This window comes from Pelodiscus sinensis, chromosome 6 (genome assembly GCF_052426305.1).
Source record: "Pelodiscus sinensis isolate ZL-2025 chromosome 6, ASM5242630v1, whole genome shotgun sequence".
NCBI lineage: Eukaryota > Metazoa > Chordata > Testudines > Trionychidae > Pelodiscus > Pelodiscus sinensis.
The window spans coordinates 131565770-131590181 of record NC_143057.1 but is presented as its reverse complement, the minus strand read 5'-3'; the positions used below and the strand labels follow the sequence as shown (position 1 = coordinate 131590181).

Sequence of the window (24412 nt, the reverse complement as noted above, 5' to 3'; positions counted from 1 at the left end):
GCAGTCTAGCCCCAGAGACTACAATTCCCATGAGCCCTGGAGGAAACCAGGAAGGAGGTGACTCCTGGTTTGTGTGCTGGGCTCTCCACTGTATGGAGAGACCCTCAGCAGTCTGGGGACTCTTCCCTTTGTTTTGGGGAAAAAAGGAGCCAGGCTGCTGTGGAGGAGCTTTATCCAGTCCAGGAGCTGCTAAGTTGCCTTTGGGTCTGGAACCTAGCAGGCTGCTTCTGATTGCCCTTCAGCTGTACCTGGGGCTAGTACTACTCTGCACCCAGCGCACAAAAGGAGACTAGAACCATCCACCCCAGCTGCCAAATCTTCAAGCAACTGTATGGTACTGTGCGTTCCGAGGAGTGGGGTAAACAGGCAGCGCACAGGCCAGATAAGGTTCCTATTATTTCTGTGTACGTTGTTAATGTTATTCCTGGTTAATCTGTTAAACCCTGTTTCTTGAAGTGGTTGAGTAAAGGTTGTTCATTCCAATGTAATCTAGGAGATGTATATGGGTTGTTCTGGAGCTAGATCCAGATTACTGCTGGAATGACTTTATTCCTGGCGGCTCTCAAGGCACACCGGTGTGTACAGGGCCAGCCAGGTGGAGGCACCGCCATTGTCTGTTCTTTATGAGCAAGGGGGTGGATAGGGCTTTCCCCAGCTAAACACATCCCCACTGGGGTGCTCAGGATCTCCTTTTGGGTTAAAACCATCAGGCGCCCTGGCACGCCTGTGAGTGTGACCTGCTCCCCAGTAACCCGGGGAGGAAAAGGGGGTTATACACCTTTAAGGGGTTGAGGATAAATGATCCCATTGTTCAGTTCTTAACTTTATGAGGTGGGGTATCTCAGTTTCCCTTCTTCTTCAGCAGATCAGGCTTGTTGGAGTGTTTCTGCTGAGCTAAGCTTCCTATTTATTTACGGCCAGTGGCTTAAGAAGCATATTACAGTGGGGCTTGGTTTGGTTGTTTCGAGTTTTCATGTCCTTTCATTAGAGCCACAGCCTGATCACTAGCCACCTGAGGGCACAGGGTTTTAACCTTCCCGTCTGTGCGCCTCGCTCCTCCTGTACTGCAGAGTAGTAGAGAGGTAGCTGTGTTACTCTGGTCTTGTAAAACAAAAGGGAAAAATGCTGTAGCACTGTAGAGACTAACAAGGTAGTTTATGGGGAATGAGCTTTTCCTGCACCTCTGGGCTGCCCGTTGGTACAATTACAACTTGACATTGCACATCATATTGCATGGTGTGTTACCCTTCTGCCAGACGGAGCCGGTCTGTGGAGGCTCCTCTCCATCCACCCAACACAGACCTGGCTCAGCACCTGCCCTGCAACCTGGGAAATGCACACCCCACCCCTGGGAGCCGCGGAGAGGTAATAGCCCCCCTTCACAGCACAGAGCCTGAGTGTAGGAAGAGACTGTTAATAAACGGGGGGGCGGAAGGTAGCGTTAAGTTGGGAACGTCTTGCCCTGGGCTCATAACCAAACCCGTGAGTAACAGCCCCAGCCCCGTAGGCAGGGCCATGTCCTCTTCCTCTTCCTCTCAGGTCTTGGGTCCTGCCATGTCACTGTCCCTCCACGTGCTCAGCCCTTCTCTGCCCCCCGCTGCCAGGGCAGACCCAGGGCTCCAAGGGGAGCTGCAGAGCTCACCTCCCAGCTGGGGGGGGAGGGGGAAAGGAGGCAAAGGGGCTTCTCTCTTATTCTGCTGGTCACTCACCATCTGCCTGCTCTCTGGTGTGCGCTGGCCAGGCTGCCTCTCCATCGCCACCCCGCTGCCTGCAGGGCTGCTCCGCCAGCTCCAGGTGGATTTGGCTCTTGGCCCGAAGCACAATCCAGCCCCAGCAAATCCAGTGTCCGCTGGAATCCATTTAACCCTACAAGAGACTCCTTTAGCTCTGCCTTGAAACAGGGGGAGGAACAGGTTGACCAGCCTGACAGCTCACACCTGGGGCCGTGTAGCCTGCGGCCATAGGCTGTGTCCACACAGCAGCGTCACTTCGGAATAACGTCGAGCTGGAGGACACCTCACTCCGACTCCTATAGCCCTCATTGCACGAGGAGCAAGGGAAGCCGGAGAAGAGCGCTCTTCCTTCCACTTCCTGCTGTGAGACAGCGCCAGAAGCCAAGTTCAGCGATTTCAACCTCAGCTATGCAATTGACATAGCTCACGTTGGTAGCTTAGTCCGACTTTAGCCCTGCTGTGTAGACACACCCTCAGAGTTTTGTCTTCCCCAGCTTAACTTCACAGGGCTCTGGGATCCAAAACCTTAACGCACAGGATGTTGTTACCCACACAGATTTCCCTGCCACTTCCGCATGCGAGGGACACGCACCCTCACCCAGTGCCTTGTGAATGCAAATCCCCCCCCCCCCCCCGAGCCGGTGCCTAGGGCTCAGGGGGCCTAACTTCCTGTGGGTTTAAAGATCTTTTCCCTGTGAAGGAGCCTCACGCGGCAATTCCCTCACTCTCTGTTTGAGGGGTCGGCGACCTCTCGGGAGTGGCGTGCCGAGATGTAACGTGCTCCCTTACGGGTATGGGGCTGGGGCTGGCGATGCTTTGGAAGTCAGTAATAGTCCTACTTACGCTTAGCAGCCTCGTTAAGAAATGCGCTAGGACGTGGATCTCACCGTGCAGGGTGCTCCTAGGCCTGGCTCTTCCTGGCTGGGCTCTCCCGCCTCGAGCTCGGCGCTTGATACTCACGGCAGCACCCAAGCCTCCGTCTCCAGCGCCCTCCACCAGTGATGGTGGCAGAACGGCAGCCTGATCCACCCCCCCACAGCAGCTGCCCGGCACGCCCAGGCTACGCCACAGCCCCAGCCCCAGCCGCAGCAGCCGGCCTGCAGCCTGCCCCAGGAGCAGCTACCATGCAGCCCTAGCCCAGCTCCAGCCCAGGGCTGAAGCTGCGCCCACAACCATGGGGTGACTTCCCAGCTGTCCTGCTTGGTGGGCCCCGCCACCGGAGAGTTGCTGCCACAGCCACACGGTCCCAGGCCAGCCCTGGTCACTGGAGGAGCTGTTGCCATGGCTACACAGTCCCGGACCAGCTCTGGTCACTGGAGGAGCTGTTGCCATGGCTACACAGTCCCGGACCAGCCCTGGTCACTGGAGGAGCTGTTGCCATGGCTACACAGTCCCGGGCCGGCCCTGGTCACTGGAGGAGCTGTTGCCATGGCTACACAGTCCCGGACCAGCCCTGGTCACTGGAGGAGCTGTTGCCATGGCTACACAGTCCCGGGCCGGCCCTGGTCACTGGAGGAGCTGTTGCCATGGCTACACAGTCCCGGACCAGCTCTGGTCACTGGAGGAGCTGTTGCCATGGCTACACAGTCCCGGACCAGCCCTGGTCACTGGAGGAGCTGTTGTCATGGCTACACAGTCCCGGACCAGCCCTGGTCACTGGAGGAGCTGTTGCCATGGCTACACAGTCCTGGACCAGCCCTGGTCACTGGAGGAGCTGTTGCCATGGCTACACAGTCCCGGACCAGCTCTGGTCACTGGAGAAGCTGTTGCCATGGCTACACAGTCCCGGACCAGCCCTGGTCACTGGAGGAGCTGTTGTCATGGCTACACAGTCCCGGACCGGCCCTGGTCACTGGAGGAGCTGTTGTCATGGCTACACAGTCCCGGACCAGCCCTGGTCACTGGAGGAGCTGTTGCCATGGCTACGCAGTCCCGGACCTGCCCTGGTCACTGGAGGAGCTGTTGCCATGGCTACGCAGTCCAGGTCCAGTCCTGCTGCTTGGGGGGAGCACTGAGCTCCTGCCTCATGCCAGTGTTGTCTTCAAGTCGTCATTGTCAAGTCCAAGTCAAGTCTCAAGTCGAGTCTCGAGTATTAATTCAAAAAATGTCAAGTCACTTTTGTACAAGCCATCAATATCGGCATTTTTGGACAATTTTTTCCACCAAGTCCATTTAACAAAATTAGCGAGTCTCAAGTCGAGTCTCAAATCACAAACAATGAACCCGAGTCGAGTCTCGAGTCGAGTCACCTAGGCGACATAAGTCGGACTCGAGTTCAAGTCGTGGGACACGAGTCAACAACTCTGCTTCATGCCACTCAGAATTGGCTTACGTGCCACTTATGGCACATGTGCCCTACGCTGCTGACCCTGCTCTGTTTCTTAACAGTTGCCAGGCACACGGAAAACACACGCTAAGCACACAGGACCCTGCTCACCCCTCCCGATCAGGCAGGTGAACTTCCCCTTTGGCCAGGCAAGGTCAGTGTGGTCTGGATCCCGCGGGGCTGCTCTCACGGCCGCGCAGACGAGTCCTGGGTCGTGGAGGTGAGATCTGCCCCCAGGTCTTCCCTCCTTTCTGTTCCTTTCATCCTTTTCCTGGTCTTGTTTTCCTTGGGTTATTCCCCCGCCCCCGCGTGTGTCCCCAGTGTCCATACTGGTGTTTTCCGGCACCTTAACCGATCGTCCTACTGACATTCAACTAGCCACCCCCGACATATTGTAACACGGTCAGCTAAGCAATTCTAGCCCCCCCTCCGCCTCCGCCGGGTCACACCCAGGAACAGGAACAAGACGCCCACCCTGGGGGCCATGGTGGCAGGGAGGTAGGAGCCTGAGAACTCCCCAGTCTCGCTGAGCCCAGAGATGATCATCTTGCAGCCCAGGCTGCTCTTCCAGGAGCCGGACAGGACGCACTGGAAAGGGAGGCGCCTGGTCAGCCCACACATGGCCGGGTCAGGTGCTCAGCCGAGCCTGGGACCCGCGAGCCCAGACCACAGAGCCGGAGAGGAGCCACAAAGTGTTGGCTGGTCTCTGCTTCCTGAGCTCCCGGAAAGTGCCCCTCCCCCCCACGCCTCCCCTTCCTGACGGGGGGCACCACCCGAAATGCAGCTAACGGGGCTGGAGACGAGCTCTGCTACCGCTCACAGGCCTGTCTCTCGCTCAGTGGCCAGCCCCTGGCAGCGATGGCCCCTCTCCCTGCCCCAGCGGAGCCCTTGGGGTGCAATGGCACCAGGTGGCACATGATGTGCATGTGGGCATGAGCAGAGGCTGAAGGCAGCTCCCTGACAGCTGGATGGGCGGGGAGAGACCTGGTGTCTGTCAGTGCAGCAGGTTTGCGCCGATTTGCCGGATAGTCAGGGCTGGGAGAGGTGAGCAGCCCAGCAAGGGGGAGGTGAGGGACCCGCCCCAGCCCCCTTTGTAGGGTGTCACATTACTGGCTTTTATGGGAAGCAGACAGATCACTGCTGCACCCATGGGGGCGGCATTTACCCCGAAAATTAGTAGAAAGGGGGCTATGTGAGGTGTCACATGAAAGCTTCTGTTCTACTGATTCTGTAGATGCCAGTCATGTACCTGCATAATGTCTGTGTGTGGAGTTAGAAACATGTGCTCGGTATGGGTGCTGGAAAGTAATGTCTGAGGCAGAGCAATGGGCAAGGAATGCTCAGCCAGTGGCTATGCTCATTAGCAAGGCCCAGAGACAATGAATCTCTAGGTGCCGATCCACCCCTGAGGAATGTCTAAATGTCTGAGCCAGCAAGGATAATGGTTGCTGACTTGGGACACAAGGATTGGTCGATGAACCATGTGACCTTCTCCTGCCAGGAAGATGCCAGGAGAGGTATACAAGTGCCATGTGGCAACCTCCATTGGTCTTGAGTTCAGCTCCTGGTCCCAGAGGCAGCCTTTCAGGGAACAGTGAGCCGGGAAGAACCGTGGACCCGTCCTGACATAGGATGTAACCAGAGACTTTTAAGCCAGCAGTTATAACATCTCTGCTACAAGCCTGCATCGAGAACTGGGAGATTCGCTGCATGTAATGTATGATACTTTAACAACCTCACTCTCAGGCTTTTCTTTCTTTTAGTAATAGACCTTTAGATTGTAGATTCTAAAGGATTGGCTCAGCATGGTCTTGTGGGTAAGATCCAGAGTGTAAATTGGCTAGCTGCTTAGAACCAGACGAACCCGTTTGGGGGAGGTGAGATGGGGTTCTAAAACTTCTCACCTGTGTGCTAGGCCGGGGTTGATTGGGGCACGGAGAGAGCTGGGGTGTCAGAGGGATTTTGCTTGTGAGGCTTCAGGCTGGCCAGGCAGGCAGCTGAAGTGCTCTGTGTGACTGGTTTGTGGCCTATTTGGGAAGGGTCTCCAGTCAAGGGCTATAAGGAGTCCCGAATTTGAGCAATTCGCCCTGAGCGGATGATCTCAGTGGGGCCCAGACCCAGCCCGGTCCGTTACAGTGGCGTAGTCAGCAGGATCCACAGATCTTGGTCAATTGAGCTTTGGATCAGGACCCCGCGCTGTCTAAATTTGATTTTTGGGTATTGAGAATTTGGTTGGTTAAAGAGCCACTGCAAAGAGTCAGCCGCAGTATGAGGGTCTGGACAGAGAGGCTCTGAAGGGTTTGTGCTCAGAGAGAGGCATTGACTTTATGAAGAAGGCTAATAAGCAGCAGCTGACGACCTTGCTGATGCGGAATGACCAGCGGGCAAGAGAGCAGTTCCCACCCGATGCTACAGATGTTGTTGCAGAAGAAATTAGAAAGCAGCAGACCTTGAAGAAAATGGAGCTGGAACAGGAGAGCACCCTTGCGGAGCTGCGTCGAAAGGTGAAGGAGGCGGATGTCGAAAGGGAGCAAAAGGTGAAGGAGGCGGACTACGCACGGTGAATGCAAGAGCTGGCGGCGGCGGAAAGTTCCAAGCAGCTCCAACTCCAGATACCTGAGGCTCAACAAAAGGTTCAGCAACCTGAGAGCCCATCTCCACTTGCCAGCAAGAGGTGGGAAAGGGTCTATGCCATCTACAAAGATAACGAGGACATTGAGGAGTTTCTGGCCACCTTCAAGTGCATTTGCAGTGTGAACTGGATCCCAGACGAGTGGCGCATGCCTGTCCTGATGACCAGACTGACTGGCAAGGCTAGGGAGGTATTCAATGAAATGGGGGAGGAGGAAGCTTTAGACTATGGGCAGTTTAAAGACTATGCACTGAAACGGTTCAGGGTTACCCCTGAGTCCCACTGGGTTAAATTTCGGAGCTTCAAAATGTCCAGTGATTGTACATACGTGGAATGTGCCCATAAGCTGATGGGCTTTGTTAAAAGGTGGGTGACGGGGGCAAAAGTAAATGGGAATTATGAGCAACTGCTGGATTTGCTCACCCTGGAGCAGTTTCTGAATGTGGTGCCTGACCAGGTCAGGGCGGCCGTGTGTGACCGGGAGCCGGAGTCGGTCCTACGGGCTGCAGAGATTGCAGACGCCCACACCCAGAACAGGGCGCAGGATGGGCACAGACCCCTGGGGAAGACTCAGAACCTTTCCCCACAGTTTAGACCACTGGTCCCCAATGCGGTGCCCGCAGGCACCATGGCGCCCACCGGAGCATTTGTGTGCCCTGTGGCGGGGCCACCCCGCCACTCTCGGAGCCGACCGCGGCACGAGCTCACCCCGACCACCGTGAGACGCGGTTCGGGGCGGCCGGCGGACGCCGCCCAGGGGAGCGGCGTCTGTTCAATTCTACGCGGGGCGTGACGTCACCCCCGCGACGGGACCAGGCGGCGCACACGATGGACGTCGGGGGGGGCGTCATTCCCCGGCGCCGGGCGGGAGATTTAAACGCCGGGGCGCCCGTCCAGAGGGGCGGCCCGGGAGACGGGGAGAACACCGGGGGACCGGAGGGCAGCGGATACTGGCGCCCCTGGGTGAGGTACAACCCCGGGGGCCAGTGAGGCGTAACAGGGGGACTTGGGGGAAGAGGGAGAAGTGACCCAGGGCTGGGCTGTGGAACCCGAGTACGGGGGAGTTTAGGGTCGCAAACACCTCCCCCCGTCATTGACTGGGACTAGTGTCCGGGCTTTAGGGCCCTGGGTCGGGGTCCGGAGTGAGGGCGGGCCCGGACCCCCTCCCTCTCACCCTTCCCCGAGAGGGTGGTCATTGGCACCACGGTCGTGTTGTTCGGGATCGGCAACGCGGTGCGTGTATTGGAAATTAAAAGTTGGCAATTGAGAAAACGGATTGTGTCCAGCGTATAGCTAGATAGAAAGGGGGGGACTCCCCCCCCTTTTTCCCCTGCCTTAAGGATAGAGGCGTAACACGTGGTGGAGAATGTGGGCACGGGGCCCCGAAACAGGGGCCTAGGGGGGACGGTAAGCGATATTAACGAAGGTTTAACTCTTAGCCGAAATGGAACCCAACCGGATCATAGAATGGTGGACTGAGACGCAAAAGGTCCAGCAGCAACAGCAGATGCAGGCCCTGCAGCAGCTGCTGAACCAGTTGCAAGAACGTCAGGAGCAGGCGGCCAGGGAGCCGCGGGGAGCTGCCATGGGGACTGTGGCCGGTACGCCGGGAGCGGACGAGGACAGTGGAGCCCGACTACCCATACGATTGACAAAGCTGGGACCGGACGACGACCCGGAAGCCTTCTTGGTCACCTTCGAGCGGGTAGCCACAGCGGCTAGGTGGCCACAGGAACATTGGGCAACCTTGTTAGCACCCTACCTGTCCGGACCCGCCCAGCTGGCCTACCGCGGGATGTCGGCACGAGACGCCTTATGTTACTATAAAGTAAAAGAAGCAGTCCTCGACCAGTTGGGCGTAACCCCAGAGACCCACCGACGGAGGTTCCGGGAGGCCAGGTATGACCCACTGGAGCGGCCGCGAGCGGTGGCCCAAAGGGTGAAGGAGGCGGGCATGCGGTGGCTGGAGCCCGAAAATAAGACGGGGACACAGGTGGCCGACATGGTCATCCTAGAACAATACATGCGGATACTCCCCACGGAAGGGCAGCGGTGGGTGCGTCGCCATCTCCCCGAAACCCTAGACGAAGCCGTGACTCTAATGGAGCACTTTTTGGCCGCGGAGGGAATAGAGGGGAAACCCACCAGCGGGCCGCCACGAGAACCCAGAAAGGGTGAACCACCCCCGGCGAAACCAACCACACCCTTACGGAGTGGAGAGGGCCGGAGAGGCCCCTTAGGACCCCTACCGGAGAGGAGACTGGCGCCACGATGGAGCCGACCCCTAACGGAGCCGAAGGTCGACCGGGCAACCGAGACCGGACCAGGGGTTCCACCACCGGAGGGGGCGCCCAGAGGGGCGTGTTACCAATGCGGCCAAGAGGGCCATTACAAATGGGACTGCCCTATGATGGACTGTACCTTCGGCCAGAGGCGTGGAGCCCCAAGCACCGCACAGGTAATCAGGGAACTGTGGGTCGAGGGACGCCCGGTAGAGGCAATATTAGACTCCGGGTGCGGGCAGACCATAGTCCGGAAGGATGTAATATACCCCAAGCAGGCTAAGGGCCCCACCATAGCGCTCCGGTGTGTCCACGGGGACGTCCACCACTACCCCACCGTACGAGTACGGATCGGGGATGGGGTGTTGGAGGAGGACTGTATAGTGGCGGTAGGCCCCAAGTTGGCCTACCCGCTACTGGTGGGGCGGGATTGGCCGGGACTAAAAAGACTCTTGAGCCAGTGGGGCGAGGCCGTGCCAGCCGGACAAGGAGGGGAGGACGAACGTGGGACACTGGTAGCCCAAGGGGACGAGGAACAGGCGGATCCGGGGCACGCAAAGAGAGCGGAGGGGACCCCGACGATCGTCCGCCTGGAGGTGGAGGAGGGAGACTTCCTGGTACAGCAACGGGAAGACCCCACCCTGCAGGCGGCCTGGGCCCAGATTCAAACAACGGAGGACCCCCAGCCGGGCGGACCCACACGCCAACCCAGAGGACCGCGCTTTGAGGTGAAGGGGGACCGTTTATACCGGGTAGCAGAAGGGGAGCTCCCCGGGGAGGAACGGTGGCAGCTCCTGGTACCGCGACCTTATCGGTGGAAGGTCTTAGAGCTAGCCCACGAGCACCCGTGGTCCGGACACTTAGGGGCGGAAAAGACCCAGCAGAGGGTATTGCAACGATTTTATTGGCCCGGGGTCTACCAGGAAATTAAGGACTTCTGTGGCTCGTGTCCCCAGTGCCAAAAGACGTCCACCAATCGGGTACCCCCAGCGCCGTTAGTCCCCCTCCCCGTGGTAGGGACCCCCTTTGAGCGGGTCGCACTAGACTTGGTAGGGCCTCTTGAGAAATCCGCACGGGGGCATAGTTTCATTTTGGTCATCGTGGACTATGCGACCCGCTGGCCGGAGGCCATACCCCTAAAACGGGCCACAGCCCCCGTAATAGCTGAGGCGTTAGTAAAGCTGTTCTCATGGGTTGGTTTACCCAAAGAACTGCTAACGGACCAAGGGACGAATTTGACGTCCAAAGTAATGATGGAGTTATGTAAGGTGTTGCAGATACGGAAGATTCGGACCTCGGTATACCACCCGCAGACCGATGGCCTGGTGGAACGTTTTAACCGCACCCTGAAGGGGATGTTGAGGAAATTTGCGCAGGACGACCCCCGCGAATGGGACAAACTTCTCCCAGCTCTGATGTTCGCGGTGCGAGAGGTTCCCCAGTCATCCTTGGGATATTCTCCGTTCGAGTTACTGTACGGGCGACGACCTCGAGGCATCCTGGACTTGGTAAGGGAAGGCTGGGAGGCCGATAACTCCACCGCGCTGGGGACAGCCCAATATGTAGGCAAGTTAAAGAGGACCCTGCACGAGTTGGCAGAGTGGGCCCAAGGGAACCTGAAAAAGTCACAAGACCGACAGAAAGAGAACTATGATAGGAAGGCCCAGATACGGGAGTTCGAGCCCGGAGACCAAGTCCTCTTATTACTGCCCAGCGGGGAGTCGAAATTGTTAGCCCACTGGCAGGGACCCTTCCGAGTATTGAGGAGGGTGGGGCCTGTCGACTATGAGGTCCGGGTGAATAGAAACCGGGTAGAGGCACAAATCTACCACGTTAACTTGTTAAAGAAATGGAACCCCCGAGAGGCCCTCCTAGTAGAACCCCGGTCAACCGACATCGAGTTCGGGCCCTGGGGAGAACCCGAGATCAGGCTAGACGGGATACAGGTCGGCGAAGACCTCTCCCGCACACAGCGAGAACAGCTACGAGGCCTCCTCGAGGGGTTCAAGGAGGTGCTGACCAGCCGCCCCGGGCAAACGACACTAGTGCAACACGAAATTAGGACGGAGCCTGGGAAGGTGGTACGGGACAATATGCGCCCGCTTCCCCGGAAACTGTGGGGTACGGTAAAGGAGGAGCTACAAGCTATGCTAGAATGGGGAGTGATACGAGAATCCCATAGCGAGTGGCGGAGCCCCATTGTCCTGGTGCCTAAACCCGATGGGTCCGTTAGGTTTTGTATAGATTTCAGAAAAGTAAATGCCATATCCCGTTTTGATGCCTACCCCATGCCGTGGATAGATGAGCTGCTGGACCGCCTGGGAGGGGCCATATACCTGTCAACATTAGACCTGACAAAAGGCTACTGGCAGATCCCCCTGGAAGCAGAAGCACAGGTGAAGACGGCGTTCGCCACCCCCTTCGGATTATATCAGTTTACGAAAATGCCGTTCGGACTACACGGGGCCGCAGCGACATTTCAGAGACTGATGAACCGCGTCTTGAAAGATCACCAGAACTACGCAGCCGCCTATATCGACGATATTATCGTGTACAGCAATTCCTGGGAAGAACATCTGGAACACCTGAGGGCGATATTGACAACCCTACAACAGGCAGGCCTAACTGCCAACCCAAAAAAATGTCAGTTTGGGAAGTCCGAGGTCTCGTACCTAGGATATACAGTAGGGAAGGGGAAGCTCAGACCCCTGATAGACAAAGTTCAGGCCGTACGCGAATACCCCACCCCAACTACGAAAAGACGGGTAAGGCAATTTCTCGGCTTGGCAGGGTATTATAGACGATTTATACCTAATTTCGCATCGATAGCCGCCCCTCTCACAGACCTCACCCGAAAAGGACAACCCGACCGGGTAAGATGGACCCCAGAGTGTGAGACAGCCTTCCAAGAGCTAAAAGGACGGTTGGTATGCGCGCCAGTGCTGGCACAGCCAAACTTTGATAAACCCTTCGTATTACAGACTGACGCGTCAGAAGCCGGTTTAGGGGCTGTCTTGACCCAGGAGGAGGGGGGCGAGGGTCATCCTATTTTATATTTGAGCCGCAAGTTATTTCCCCGGGAGAAGGCGTATGCAACGATAGAGAAGGAGGCCCTGGCTCTGAAATGGGCAATTGACTCACTGCGGTATTTTCTTGTAGGGGGGAAATTTACCGTGGTAACGGACCACGCGCCACTGCAGTGGATGCAGATGATGAAGGAGACCAACCCACGAGTATTAAGGTGGTACCTGAGCCTGCAACCGTACCAATTCCAGGTGACACACCGGGCAGGAGCCGCGAACGGGAACGCGGACTGCCTGTCACGTATAGACGAAACATTAGAGGGCGGGCCGGTAAGGAGAGACTCGGTCTTGAGGGGGAAGGTGTGTGGCGGGGCCACCCCGCCACTCTCGGAGCCGACCGCGGCACGAGCTCACCCCGACCACCGTGAGACGCGGTTCGGGGCGGCCGGCGGACGCCGCCCAGGGGAGCGGCGTCTGTTCAATTCTACGCGGGGCGTGACGTCACCCCCGCGACGGGACCAGGCGGCGCACACGATGGACGTCGGGGGGGGCGTCATTCCCCGGCGCCGGGCGGGAGATTTAAACGCCGGGGCGCCCGTCCAGAGGGGCGGCCCGGGAGACGGGGAGAACACCGGGGGACCGGAGGGCAGCGGATACTGGCGCCCCTGGGTGAGGTACAACCCCGGGGGCCAGTGAGGCGTAACAGGGGGACTTGGGGGAAGAGGGAGAAGTGACCCAGGGCTGGGCTGTGGAACCCGAGTACGGGGGAGTTTAGGGTCGCAAACACCCCCCCCCCCGTCATTGGCTGGGACTAGTGTCCGGGCTTTAGGGCCCTGGGTCGGGGTCCGGAGTGAGGGCGGGCCTGGACCCCCTCCCTCTCACCCTTCCCCGAGAGGGTGGTCATTGGCACCACGGTCGTGTTGTTCGGGATCGGCAACGCGGTGCGTGTATTGGAAATTAAAAGTTGGCAATTGAGAAAACGGATTGTGTCCGGCGTATAGCTAGATAGAAAGGGGGGGACTACCCCCCCTTTTTCCCCTGCCTTAAGGATAGAGGCGTAACATGCCCACTGAAACATCTGGGCTGGCCCCGCCCCCGGTGCGCGGCACATGCATGGTGCCGGCCCTGGGCTCAGGGCGCATGAACGGCCCCACCCCTGGGCACCCGGCAGCCACGAAAGGTTGGGGACCACTGGTTTAGACGTAGGGAGGGGTTCAGGAGCAGACCCAGCCCTGAATCCAAGGGGACTCAGAGAAGCCCCGAGAGCAGGGGTGCCCTCCCCAGGGATAAGCAGGCCAAGTGCTATCACTGTGGCAGGTCTGGCCGAATAAGGCCTGACTATCCAGACCTAAAGAGCAGCCCGAGGCCGGCAGCTCCCGGCCGCTCCATAAGCACCAACTCTGTCACGGTGCGCACACAAGCAGGTCACACAGACCCCTGCGAGGCCTCTGATGCCACCCTGAGTCCAGATGTGAGCACTGCAGTGGCCAATGTTAACCCAGTTACCTGTAGTGGTGGTGGGGGGGGGGGGGGGGGCAGTGAGCTTACCTGGTATGTCAGGACTATGGCGTGGAAGGGCAGCAAGAAGTTTATGGGGGAGGCGAAAGTCAATGGGGTTGAATGTAGGGGCTGGCGGGACACAGGCTCTGACATCACACTAGGTAAGGGGCACCTGGTGAGACCGGAGGACATAGAACCTGGGAAAAGTGTACCGATAATGGCTTTGTCTGAGTACTCGGTGAGCCTGCCCGTGACTAAGGTCCACCTCAAGTGGGGGAAATTTAGAGGGCAGGTGATGGTGGCTGCCGGGACTTGATTCTTTGGATGTTTTGGTGGGGAACGACATAGTGGATGTGCATAGCCAGGTTAACGTGGTGACCAGGTCACAGAAGGAATATGGGGGCACAGCAGACACCCTGGTGGGTAGCAGGGGGGAAGGTAAGCAGGCCCAGGGTGTGTCCCAAGCGGAGGACAACGAGTGGTTGTCCGAAGGGGCGGATGTAGCTCTGGTGCTGAGTGACACGCAGCAGGAGTTCGTTAAGGCCCAGCAGAGTGATGAGTCCCTGGAGAGAGCCAGGAGGGATGCACAGAACCAGGCCCCTGCTACTGAGGAGAGGGGCAGGTTTCTCATACAAGAGGGGCTTCTACACAGGGAGCCCCTCCCGGGGAAGAAGGGGTCCCAGGCAGCGACTCGCAGGCAGCTGGTGGTGCCTGAGGCGTATCATGAGGAATTGTTGAGGTTGGCCCATGACGGTCCATTCGCAGGGCATCTGGATGTGGGCAAGACGTGTGACAGGCACATGTTCAGTTCGAACTAGGGTGGTTAATGTAGTCATACGAACTTGCAAATGAAGCCCGGGATTTGAATTTCCCGGGCTTCATTTGCATGTTGTCGGGCGCCGCCATTTTTAAATGTCCGCTAGTGCGGACTCCGTGCCCGCGGCTACACGCGGCACGGACTAGATAGTTCGGACTAGGCTTCCTATTCCGAACTATCTGTATGCCTCGTTCGAACTAGGGTGGTAGTGTAGACATACCCTGAGGGAGTATTGCCGAAGCTGTGAATTGTGCCAGAAGCAGAAGAGATCCAGGGGGCCCCGCAAGGCGCCCCTGCAGCCTCTGCCCATAATTAGGGAGGCCTTTGCCCGAGTGTCAGTAGATATTGTGGGCCCGCTCCTGAGGCCCTCCAGGAATGGGAAGAAGTACATCCTGGTAGTGGTAGACTTTGCTACAAGGTACCCGGAGGCCGTGGCTCTGTCCAACATGGAGGCAGAGACGGTGGCGACAGCCTTGTTCACTGTATTCAGCAGGGTGGGCTTCCCCAAGGAAATCCTGTCTGACCGTGGGTCGAATTTCATGTCCGTGGTGTTCAGGCAGTTGTGGGAATTGTGCGGGGTCAAGCACCTGAAGGCTGCCCCCTACCACCCGCAGACGAACAGGCTAGTAGAGAGGTTCAACGGGACTCTGAAGTCCATGCTGAAGATGTATGTGGACCGGCGCCAGAACGACTGGGATGTGCTGCTGCTGTATCTGTTGTATGCCTACAGGAGTGTGGCCCAGGACTCCACGGGGTTTGCTCCCTTCGAGCTGCTCTATAGGAGACAGGTCCGGGGGCCTCTGGACTTGATTCAGGATGCCTGGGAGAGCAATATCAAAGTGGCAGGGCAGCCAGTGACTGAGTATGAGACTCAGTTCAAGGACAGGCTGAAGGAGATGATGGGAATAGTTCAGGAGAATTTGAGTGACAGCCCAGAGGGCCTGGTATGACAGGGATGCCGTGGAGAGGGCATTCGAGATAGGGGACTTGGTGTTGGTGCTGGACCTGGTGAGGAGGAATAAGATGCAGAACCTTTGGAACGGGCCCTATGAGGTAGTGGAGAGGGTGAATGAAGTGACCTATGACGTGAGGAAGGCCGGTGGACGGGGCGGGGTGCAGAGGGTGCACGTGAACAGGATGAAGGCGTACCTGGAAAGGAAGGTGAACATGACCATGATCTGTTGCGCTATGGAGGAAGCCATGTCAGGGTATGTCTACACTACCCCGCTAGTTCGAGCGGGGTAATGTATGCATACCGAACTTGCTAATGAAGCCCGGGATTTGAATTTCCCGGGCTTCATTAGCATAAAGCCGGCGCCGCCATTTTTAAAAGCCGGCTAGTGCGAACCCCGTGCCGCGCGGCTACACGCGGCACAGGCTAGATAGTTCGAACTACGTAGCCTACGTGGAACGAGGAGTACAGATAGTTCGGAATGGCTACGTAGTTCGAACTATCTAGCCCGTGCCGCGTGTAGCCGCGCGGCACGGGGTTCGCACTAGTCGGCTTTTAAAAATGGCGGCGCCGGCTTTATGCTAATGAAGCCCGGGAAATTCAAATCCCGGGCTTCATTAGCAAGTTCGGTATGCATACATTACCCCGCTAGTTCGAACTAACGGGGTAGTGTAGACGTACCCTCAGTCCCTTTGGTGGATATGGTGGCTGAGGGTCAGGAAGAGACGCCCCTCGAGAGCACAGAGATGGGGGAGGGCTTGACTTCCCTGCAGAGGGAGCAGTTGCTGGCGCTGCTAAAGCACCACCGGCGAACATTCTCCAACAGGCCGGGGCTCACAGACAGGTGTGACGTAGTGGGGGTACCTGGCTGGTTTCTATGCTGCTGGCTCTGGGGTAACCCCCACTGGCTGCCGTGGGTACCACGGCCCAGAAGGACAGGCCATGAGTCATTATGCAAAGAAGGGCTCAACCTGTCTGACCAGTCACCCCCCATGGAGAGGAACAAAGGAAGGTGGATGCTGCCCTGGCTGGGGGGCAGGGCTGGAAGAGGAGAGGGAGTTGGTTCCTGGCTGGAAAGCAGGGAAGAAGGAACTGGGGAGGGGGGCTGGGACTCCCCCCATCTCAAGGGGGCACTGAAGCCTCTTAGCCCCAGTTCCTGTAACCAGATTACATCTGTGCTGTGCTGTATCCTGGAGGAGCAATAAACCACCTCTATTCTACTGGCTGGCGAAGTCTGTTTGTGCCATTTCGGGGTGCAGGAGACGGGGGACCCCCAACGTGCCGTCACAACAGGATGTCACATTCAATCCACACAACGGGGCCCCGCCTGGCACCCAGCAGAGTCTATAGGGCCAAGGGGGAGATGCAGAGGCAGATTCAGGAGGAGGTGGAGAGCATGCTGGCCATGGGTGTAATCACCAGATCCCGGAGCCCCTGGGCATCCCCTACTGTGATGGTGCCTAACAAGGACAGGACCATGAGGTTCTGCGTGGACTACAGGAAGCTGAATGCTATCACACAGCCTGACCCATTCCCCACCCCCAGGGATCTGTTAGACACGCTGGGGGGAGGGGGGAGTTCATAAGTACTCTGGATCTGACTGGGGGTACTGGCAGATCCCCCTGGATGCGGATGCGCAGGAGAAGTCTGCGTTCGTAGTGGAGTCTGGCCTGTATGAGTTCAAGGTGCTGCCCTTCAGCATGCGGAATTCTGGGGCCACCTTCATGCGGCTGATCCACGCGGTCCTGCAAGGGCTGGGGGGTTTCGCCATGGCCTATATTGACGACCTGGCTGTTTCCAGCGACTCCTGGTGGGACACCTCAATCACATAGGGGCAGTGCGGTGGCGGCTCGGGGAGGCCAGCCTGACTGTCAAGGTGTCCAAATGCAGGATGGGGGCCGCTGAGGTGACCTATCTGGGCACAGGGTGGGCAGTGGGGCGGTGCGCCCCGAGCCCCTGAAGGTGGGCACCATTAACAACTGGCCGGTTCCCCAAACAAAGAAGCAGGTCCAGGCGTTTGTGGGCCTGGCCAACTACTACAGGAGGTTTGTGAGGGGTTCAGTGAGGTCGTAGGTCTGATCACGGACCTCACTAAGGAGAGGCCGGACCGGGTGGTGTGGTCAGAGGCCCGTGTGACATAGTGGGGGTACTTGCTGGGCTGTGGTGACGTAGTGGGGGTACTTGCTGGGCTGTGGTGACCTCTGCTGTCTGGAGCAAGACCCAGCAGGGAAAACCTCACTATGCAAAGGTGACTCAAAAACCTGTCTGACCTGCGGCCCCCCATGGGGAGGAACAAAGGGAGGTGGATGCTGCCCTGGCTGTGGGCAGGGCTGGAAGAGGGGGAGTTAGTTCCTGGCTGGAAGGCAGGGAAGAAGGAGCTGGGGAGGGGGCTGGGACTCCCCTATCTCAAGGGGGGCACTGAGGCCTCTTAGCCCCAGTTCCTATAACCAGATTACATCTGTGCTGCGCTGTGCTGGAGGAGCAATAAACAACCTCCATTCTACTGGCTGGTGAAGTCTGTTCATGCCATTTCGGGGTGCAGGAGATGGGAAAATCCCGACGCGTCGTCACAGCCCATGAGGAGGGTTCCAGAGCATAAAGGATGCCTTGGCCAGGGAACCCGAGCTGGCCAGCCCAGATTTCAACAAGCCCTTTTGGTTGTGCACCGATGCCTCTAACATTGGGTTGGGGGCGGGGTGACGGATGGGTTGGGTCTGGGCACTGCTGAGGGTGTCCGCTCAGGGCTTATTGCTCAAACTCGGGGCTCTCTCTAGCCCCTGACTGGTGGCCCTTCCCAAATAGACCACAAACTAGTCGCACAGAGCCCATATGAGTGCCTCAGCCTTGGGGTCAACCCAGCGAGGGGCCCCCCATTGCCAGGGCCCCTGTGCTGTAGTGGGGGTGCTGTTCAGGCTGGTTGGGCATTCACTGGTCACTATGCTTGGGCTGTGGCCTGTGGGTGACCCAAAACTACTGGCCGGTGTCTGTAAGCACTGCCTCATGTCACATAGACCATGGCCCAACCGGTTCTCACCTGGCCAGAGGAAGGAGTTTGACAAAGGGAGGGGGGGCTGCCTGGGGGAGGTGTGTTCGGTGGTTTGGAGACCGGGCAGGATGGGCTGGGAAACATGAAGCGAAGAGACTAAATCGGGCACTGGGGGCTCAGGGGCCTGTGGACCCCACCCCAAGGGGTCTGAGGCTGCCTGGGCCCTCACTCCGATGTCCACATCAAACCTCGGAGAAGCAATAAACCCTCCGTATTCTCCTGGCTGGCAGAGTCACATCTGGCTGCAGACGGGGTTGCAGGATCGGGGGTGCCCGACACGCCGTCACACTCCTCTTTGGGGAACACTCCTCCTCCAGTCTCCAACTAGGACAAGCAGCAAGGGGCTTAAACTGCAGCAAGGGAGGTTTAGGTTGGACATTAGGAAACACTTCCTGCCTGTCAGGGTGGTGAAACACTGGAAGAAGTTACTTAGGGGCAGGGCCGGCCTTAAGCCAATTCGGCCGATTCAGCTGAATCGGGCCCCACACCTAAGGGGGGCCCCTGAACCCAGAAGTGCCGGAGAGTTACAGAGCCAGAGGCCCTGCTCCAGCAATATGTGGGAATGGGGCAGAGAGTGGTGAGGGGGTGGGCATCAGGGAAAAAGAGGGCAAAGGGGGCAGGGATAGTGAGGGAAGGGGGAGGCACCAGGAGGGTGCAGGGGTAAGGGAAGGTGCAGGTGCCAGGGGATTCTGGGGTGAAGCAGAAGGGCAGACACCTTCAGGGGAGGGACCAGCACCAGAGGAGAGAGGCAGGGCAGGTTTGCAGAGGGAGATGTTAGGAGAGGGGATGAGGAGGGTAGCTCACACGATCAGAGTGGGGCTACTGGAGGAGTGGGCACAGGGGGGAGAGAAGGGCTGGTGGAGGGGGGGCTGAGGGCAATGAGAAGGGCAGGAGTCAGGCCAGCAAAGGAGGGTGAGGGGAGCTGATGGAGCAAGGGGAGGAGACATGGCAGCAGAGAGAAAAGGTAGAGGGTTATAAAATATTTATTAATAGCTTGGTATGCTGCCCACGGCCAGTTTGTTTGCGCCCCGCGGTGCAGTTTGGGTTTCTGTGGGGATCAACACGTGGCTGGCGAGTGGGAGCCAAAACAAAAAAGTCGTCAGTGTATTGATCTTCTCTTGAGATGTGTTTTAGTAGTGAAATTCTTGGACTGTCATTGCTCATGAAAAGTGCTGCCACATGGGTAGAAATGGGGTAAATATTGCATTGTATTAATATCAGCAGAACTGACAGAAATGGGGTCTGTGTGTTGTGTAGTCTTGTCTTAATCTTTGTATTCGTGCCTGCCAGTGTGAGAGAAGCTATTTGTGTATATTTGCTTGCATATGCAACCACGCTTACGTTGAGGCCCTCAGCATGTTCTGTACGTATCAGTGTGGCCCCTGGGGCTTCCACAGTTGAGTTACCCTAGCTCATCCCTGGCAGGTGTCTGTCTAACCTGGTCTTAAATATCTCCAGCGATGGAGATTCTGCAATCTTCCTAGGCAACTTATTCCAATGTTTAACCACTCTGACAGGCAGGAAGTTTTTCCTAATGTCCAACCTAAACCTCCCTTGCTGCAATTTAAGCCCATTGCTTCTCCTCCTAACCTCAGAGGCCAAGGAGAACAATTTTTCTTCCTCCTCTTTATGATACTTTTTAAGGGTATGTCTACACTAGCTCATTAATTTGAGCTAGGTAGGGAAATCAGGCAACCGGATTTGCAAATGAAACCCGGGAGTTAAATATCCCGGGCTTTATTTGCATGTTCCCGTCTGGCCACCTTTTAAAATCCCCCTTAGTTCGAACGAACTGCCCACAGCTACAGGCGGCAGTTTAAAGTTAATCCGAACTAAATGATTCCACGAGGAGTAAAAGTAGATCCGAACCAAGGATTTAGTTTGGATTAACATTAAACTGCCACGTGTAGCCGGGGGCTGGTTCTATGTGCATTGCTCAGGCGCGCGTGTGTGTGTGTGCGTGCGTGCTGCAGCTACCGGCTCTTGGCTGCTATTGGAATATCGTGTCTGGGGGCAGCGGCAGGTGTCGCCCACCTAGCGAGAGGGGCGGGTCCCCAGTGACCAGCGACCTGCCCGGACCAGGGCCCTTAAGCGTGGCCAGCACACACCTGGGGACGCGGCTGGGACCCCGCCAGCCAGCAGGGACCCCAGGGCTGCTCCCCTACGGGGCACGGACAGGGCACTTGATCACGTGACCGGCTCCAGTTTGGGAAGTGCCAGGAGAGCAGAGGATTCCCCTCCGCATGGCCCAGGGGCAACAGGGTCCTGGGGGCCCCTCCCTCTCGTCTCCCTGCCCTCTGCTCCAGCAGCCTCGCAGGACAGAGCCGGGAGGGGTTTGCTGACCAGCCTGAGTCGGGACGGGCCCCAGGGGCTGTGACCCCGGCAGCTTGTTCCTCTCCACTCAGCGCCTGCCCCAAGCCCTTGGGGACGGGGGGGGGGGGGGGAGTGGGGCTGTCCACTCTTGTGCCCTGGCCCCTGTGGCAACGTGGAGCCGCGCTGCGCTGGATCTTGGAGAAGCAACAAACCTTCAGCTCTCCAGCCAGGCTGGGAGCCCCTCTGGCTGTGGACGGGATGCAGGGCGGGGCCCACGACGCGCCATCACGGCGGAGGGGGGGGGCTTTCTGCAGCCGGCCCCCTCTCAGCCTTTTCTCTCTGTTAATGAACCGTCCCCTGGCAGATGCTACAGGACGGGCCCAGCGAGCTCGGTGGGGTGGGATCTGACCTGGAACTGGGGCTGGGCCCTTGGGACTGGGAGAGCCTGCTGGGAGGTGGGGGATGGGTTAGAACCTCTCCCCTGTGTAAGGGGGGGCTGGGGGGCACAGGGAGCACTGGGGTGTCTGAGGGGAGGCGGGGGATGGGTTAGAACCTCTCCCCTGTGTAAGGCGGAGCTGGGGGGCACAGGGCGCACTGGGGTGTCTGAGGGGAGGTGGGGGATGGGTTAGAACCTCTCCCCTGTGTAAGGGGGGCTGGGGGGCACAGGGAGCACTGGGGTGTCTGAGGGGAGGCGGGGGATGGGTTATGACCTCTCCCCTGTGTAAGGGGGGCTGGGGCGCACAGGGAGCACTGGGGTGTCTGAGGGGAGGTGGGGGATGGGTTATAACCTCCCCCCTGCGTAAGGAGGGCTGGGGGGGCACAGGGAGCACTGGGGTGTCTGAGGGGAGGTGGGGGATGGGTTATGACCTCTCCCCTGTGTGAGGGAGACTGGGGGGCACAGGGAGCACTGGGGTGTCTGAGGGGAGGTGGGGGATGGGTTATGACCTCTCCCCTGTGTAAGGGGGGCTGGGGGGCACAGGGAGCACTGGGGTGTCTGAGGGGAGGTGGGGGATGGGTTATGACCTCTCCCCTGTGTGAGGGGGGCTGGGGGGCACAGGGAGCACTGGGGTGTCTGAGGGGAGGTGGGGGATGGGTTATGACCTCTCCCCTGTGTAAGGGGGGCTGGGGGGGCACAGGGAGCACTGGGGTGTGGGAGGGGAGGTGGGGGATGGGTTATAACCTCTCCCCTGTGTAAGGGGGGCTGGGGGGCACAGGGAGCACTGGGGTGTGTGAGGGGAGGTGGGGGATGGGTTATAACCTCTCCCCTGTGTAAGGGAGCTGGGGGGCACAGGGAGCACTGGGGTGTGTGAGGGGAGGTGGGGGATGGGTTATAACCTCTCCCCTGTGTGAGGCGGGTTGGGGGGCACAGGGAGCACTGGGGTGTCTGAGGGGAGGTGGGGGATGGGTTAGAACCTCTCCCCTGTGTCAGGGGGGTCTGGGGGGCACAGGGAGCACTGGGGCGTCTGAGGGGAGGTGGGGGATGGGTTATAACCTCTCCCCTGTGTAAGGGGGGCTGGGGGGCACAGGGAGCACTGGGGCATCTGAGGGGAGGTGGGGGATGGGTTATGACCTCTCCCCTGTGTAAGGGGGGCTGGGGGGCACAGGGAGCACTGGGGCGTCTGAGGGGAGGTGGGGGATGGGTTATGACCTCTCCCCTGTGTAAGGGGGGCTGGGGGGCACAGGGAGCACTGGGGCGTCTGAGGGGAGGTGGGGATGGGTTATAACCTCTCCCCTGTGAGAGGGGGGCTGGGGGGCACAGGGAGCACTGGGGTGTCTGAGGGGAGGTGGGGGATGGGTTATAACCTCTCCCCTGTGTGAGGGGGGCTGGGGGGTACAGGGAGCACTGGGGCGTCTGAGGGGAGGTGGGGGATGGGTTATAACCTCTCCCCTGTGTAAGGGGGGCTGGGGGGCACAGGGAGCACTGGGGTGTGAGGGGAGGTGGGGGATGGGTTATGACCTCTCCCCTGTGTGAGGAGGGCTGGGGGGCACAGGGAACACTGGGGTGTCTGAGGGGAGGTGGGGGATGGGTTATAACCTCTCCCCTGTGTAAGGGGGGCTGGGGGGCACAGGGAGCACTGGGGTGTGAGGGGAGGTGGGGGATGGGTTATAACCTCTCCCCTGTGTAAGGAGGGCTGGGGGGCACAGGGAACACTGGGGTGTCTGAGGGGAGGTGGGGGATGGGTTATGACCTCTCCCCTGTGTGAGGAGGGCTGGGGGGCACAGGGAGCGCTGGGGTGTGTGAGGGGAGGTGGGGGATGGGTTATGACCTCTCCCCTGTGTGAGGAGGGCTGGGGGGCACAGGGAGCACTGGGGTGTGTGAGGGGAGGTGGGGGATGGGTTATGACCTCTCCCCTGTGTGAGGAGGGCTGGGGGGCACAGGGAACGCTGGGGTGTCTGAGGGGAGGTGGGGGATGGGTTAGAACCTCTCCCCTGTGTAAGGGGGGCTGGGGGGCACAGGGAACACTGGGGTGTCTGAGGGGAGGTGGGGGATGGGTTAGAACCTCTCCCCTGTGTAAGGGGGTCTGGGGGGCACAGGGAGCACTGGGGTGTGTGAGGGGAGGTGGGGGATGGGTTAGAACCTCTCCCCTGTGTAAGGGGGGCTGGGGGGCACAGGGAGCACTGGGGTGTGTGAGGGGAGGTGGGGGATGGGTTATAACCTCTCCCCTGTGTAAGGGGGGCTGGGGGGCACAGGGAGCACTGGGGTGTGTGAGGGGAGGTGGGGGATGGGTTATAACCTCTCCCCTGTGTAAGGGGGGCTGGGGGGCACAGGGAGCGCTGGGGTGTGTGAGGGGAGGTGGGGGATGGGTTATGACCTCTCCCCTGTGTGAGGAGGGCTGGGGGGCACAGGGAGCACTGGGATGTGTGAGGGGAGGTGGGGGATGGGTTATGACCTCTCCCCTGTGTGAGGAGGGCTGGGGGGCACAGGGAACGCTGGGGTGTCTGAGGGGAGGTGGGGGATGGGTTAGAACCTCTCCCCTGTGTAAGGGGGGCTGGGGGGCACAGGGAACACTGGGGTGTCTGAGGGGAGGTGGGGGATGGGTTAGAACCTCTCCCCTGTGTAAGGGGGTCTGGGGGGCACAGGGAGCACTGGGGTGTGTGAGGGGAGGTGGGGGATGGGTTATAACCTCTCCCCTGTGTAAGGGGGGCTGGGGGGCACAGGGAGCACTGGGGTGTGTGAGGGGAGGTGGGGGATGGGTTATAACCTCTCCCCTGTGTAAGGGGGGCTGGGGGGCACAGGGAGCACTGGGGTGTGTGAGGGGAGGTGGGGGATGGGTTATAACCTCTCCCCTGTGTAAGGGGGGCTGGGGGGCACAGGGAGCACTGGGGTGTCTGAGGGGAGGTGGGGGATGGGTTATAACCTCTCCCCTGTGTAAGGGGGGCTGGGGGGCACAGGGAGCACTGGGGTGTCTGAGGGGAGGTGGGGGATGGGTTATGACCTCTCCCCTGTGTGAGGGAGGCTGGGGGGCACAGGGAGCACTGGGGTGTCTGAGGGGAGGTGGGGGATGGGTTATGACCTCTCCCCTGTGTGAGGGGGGGCTGGGAGGACATGGTGCACAGGGCTCAGCACAGTGACACCATTTTCTGGTTGGTGAGAGGAGACACGCAGCAGGGCCAGGCGAGAGGCCTGCAGGCCAGGGGACACTGGGCTCCTCCATCTCCCTGCCCCACATGGCAACTCCACATGAGTGTGTGGCCCAATGTCAACTTTGGGTGAGCTCACCTGGACCCCACAGGCGAAAACCCGCCCCCCCACCCCGCACCTCTCCCAACCTCCTCCCGCCCCCCCG

At 59.1% G+C, this 24412-nt stretch overlaps 1 protein-coding gene across 2 annotated transcripts in view; it reads right to left on the bottom strand.

Annotated features, from left to right (window-relative positions):
* The window catches only part of LOC102455010 (avidin-like), a 35172-nt gene that overhangs the window by 9505 nt on the left and 1255 nt on the right, over positions 1-24412 (bottom strand). Inside the window, exons 1-2 of one of the 2 annotated variants that reach the window (XM_089779519.1) lie at positions 2577-4481; positions 1710-2094 (exon numbers count right to left, since the gene is read on the bottom strand). The exons of the other annotated variant lie outside the window; for it this stretch is intronic. Coding sequence (XP_089635645.1) covers positions 1710-1754 — 45 coding nt within the window. The 5' untranslated portion in view covers positions 1755-2094; positions 2577-4481. Of the gene's footprint in view, positions 1-1709; positions 2095-2576; positions 4482-24412 lie in introns of those variants that run through there. 2 annotated transcript variants of the gene reach the window in all.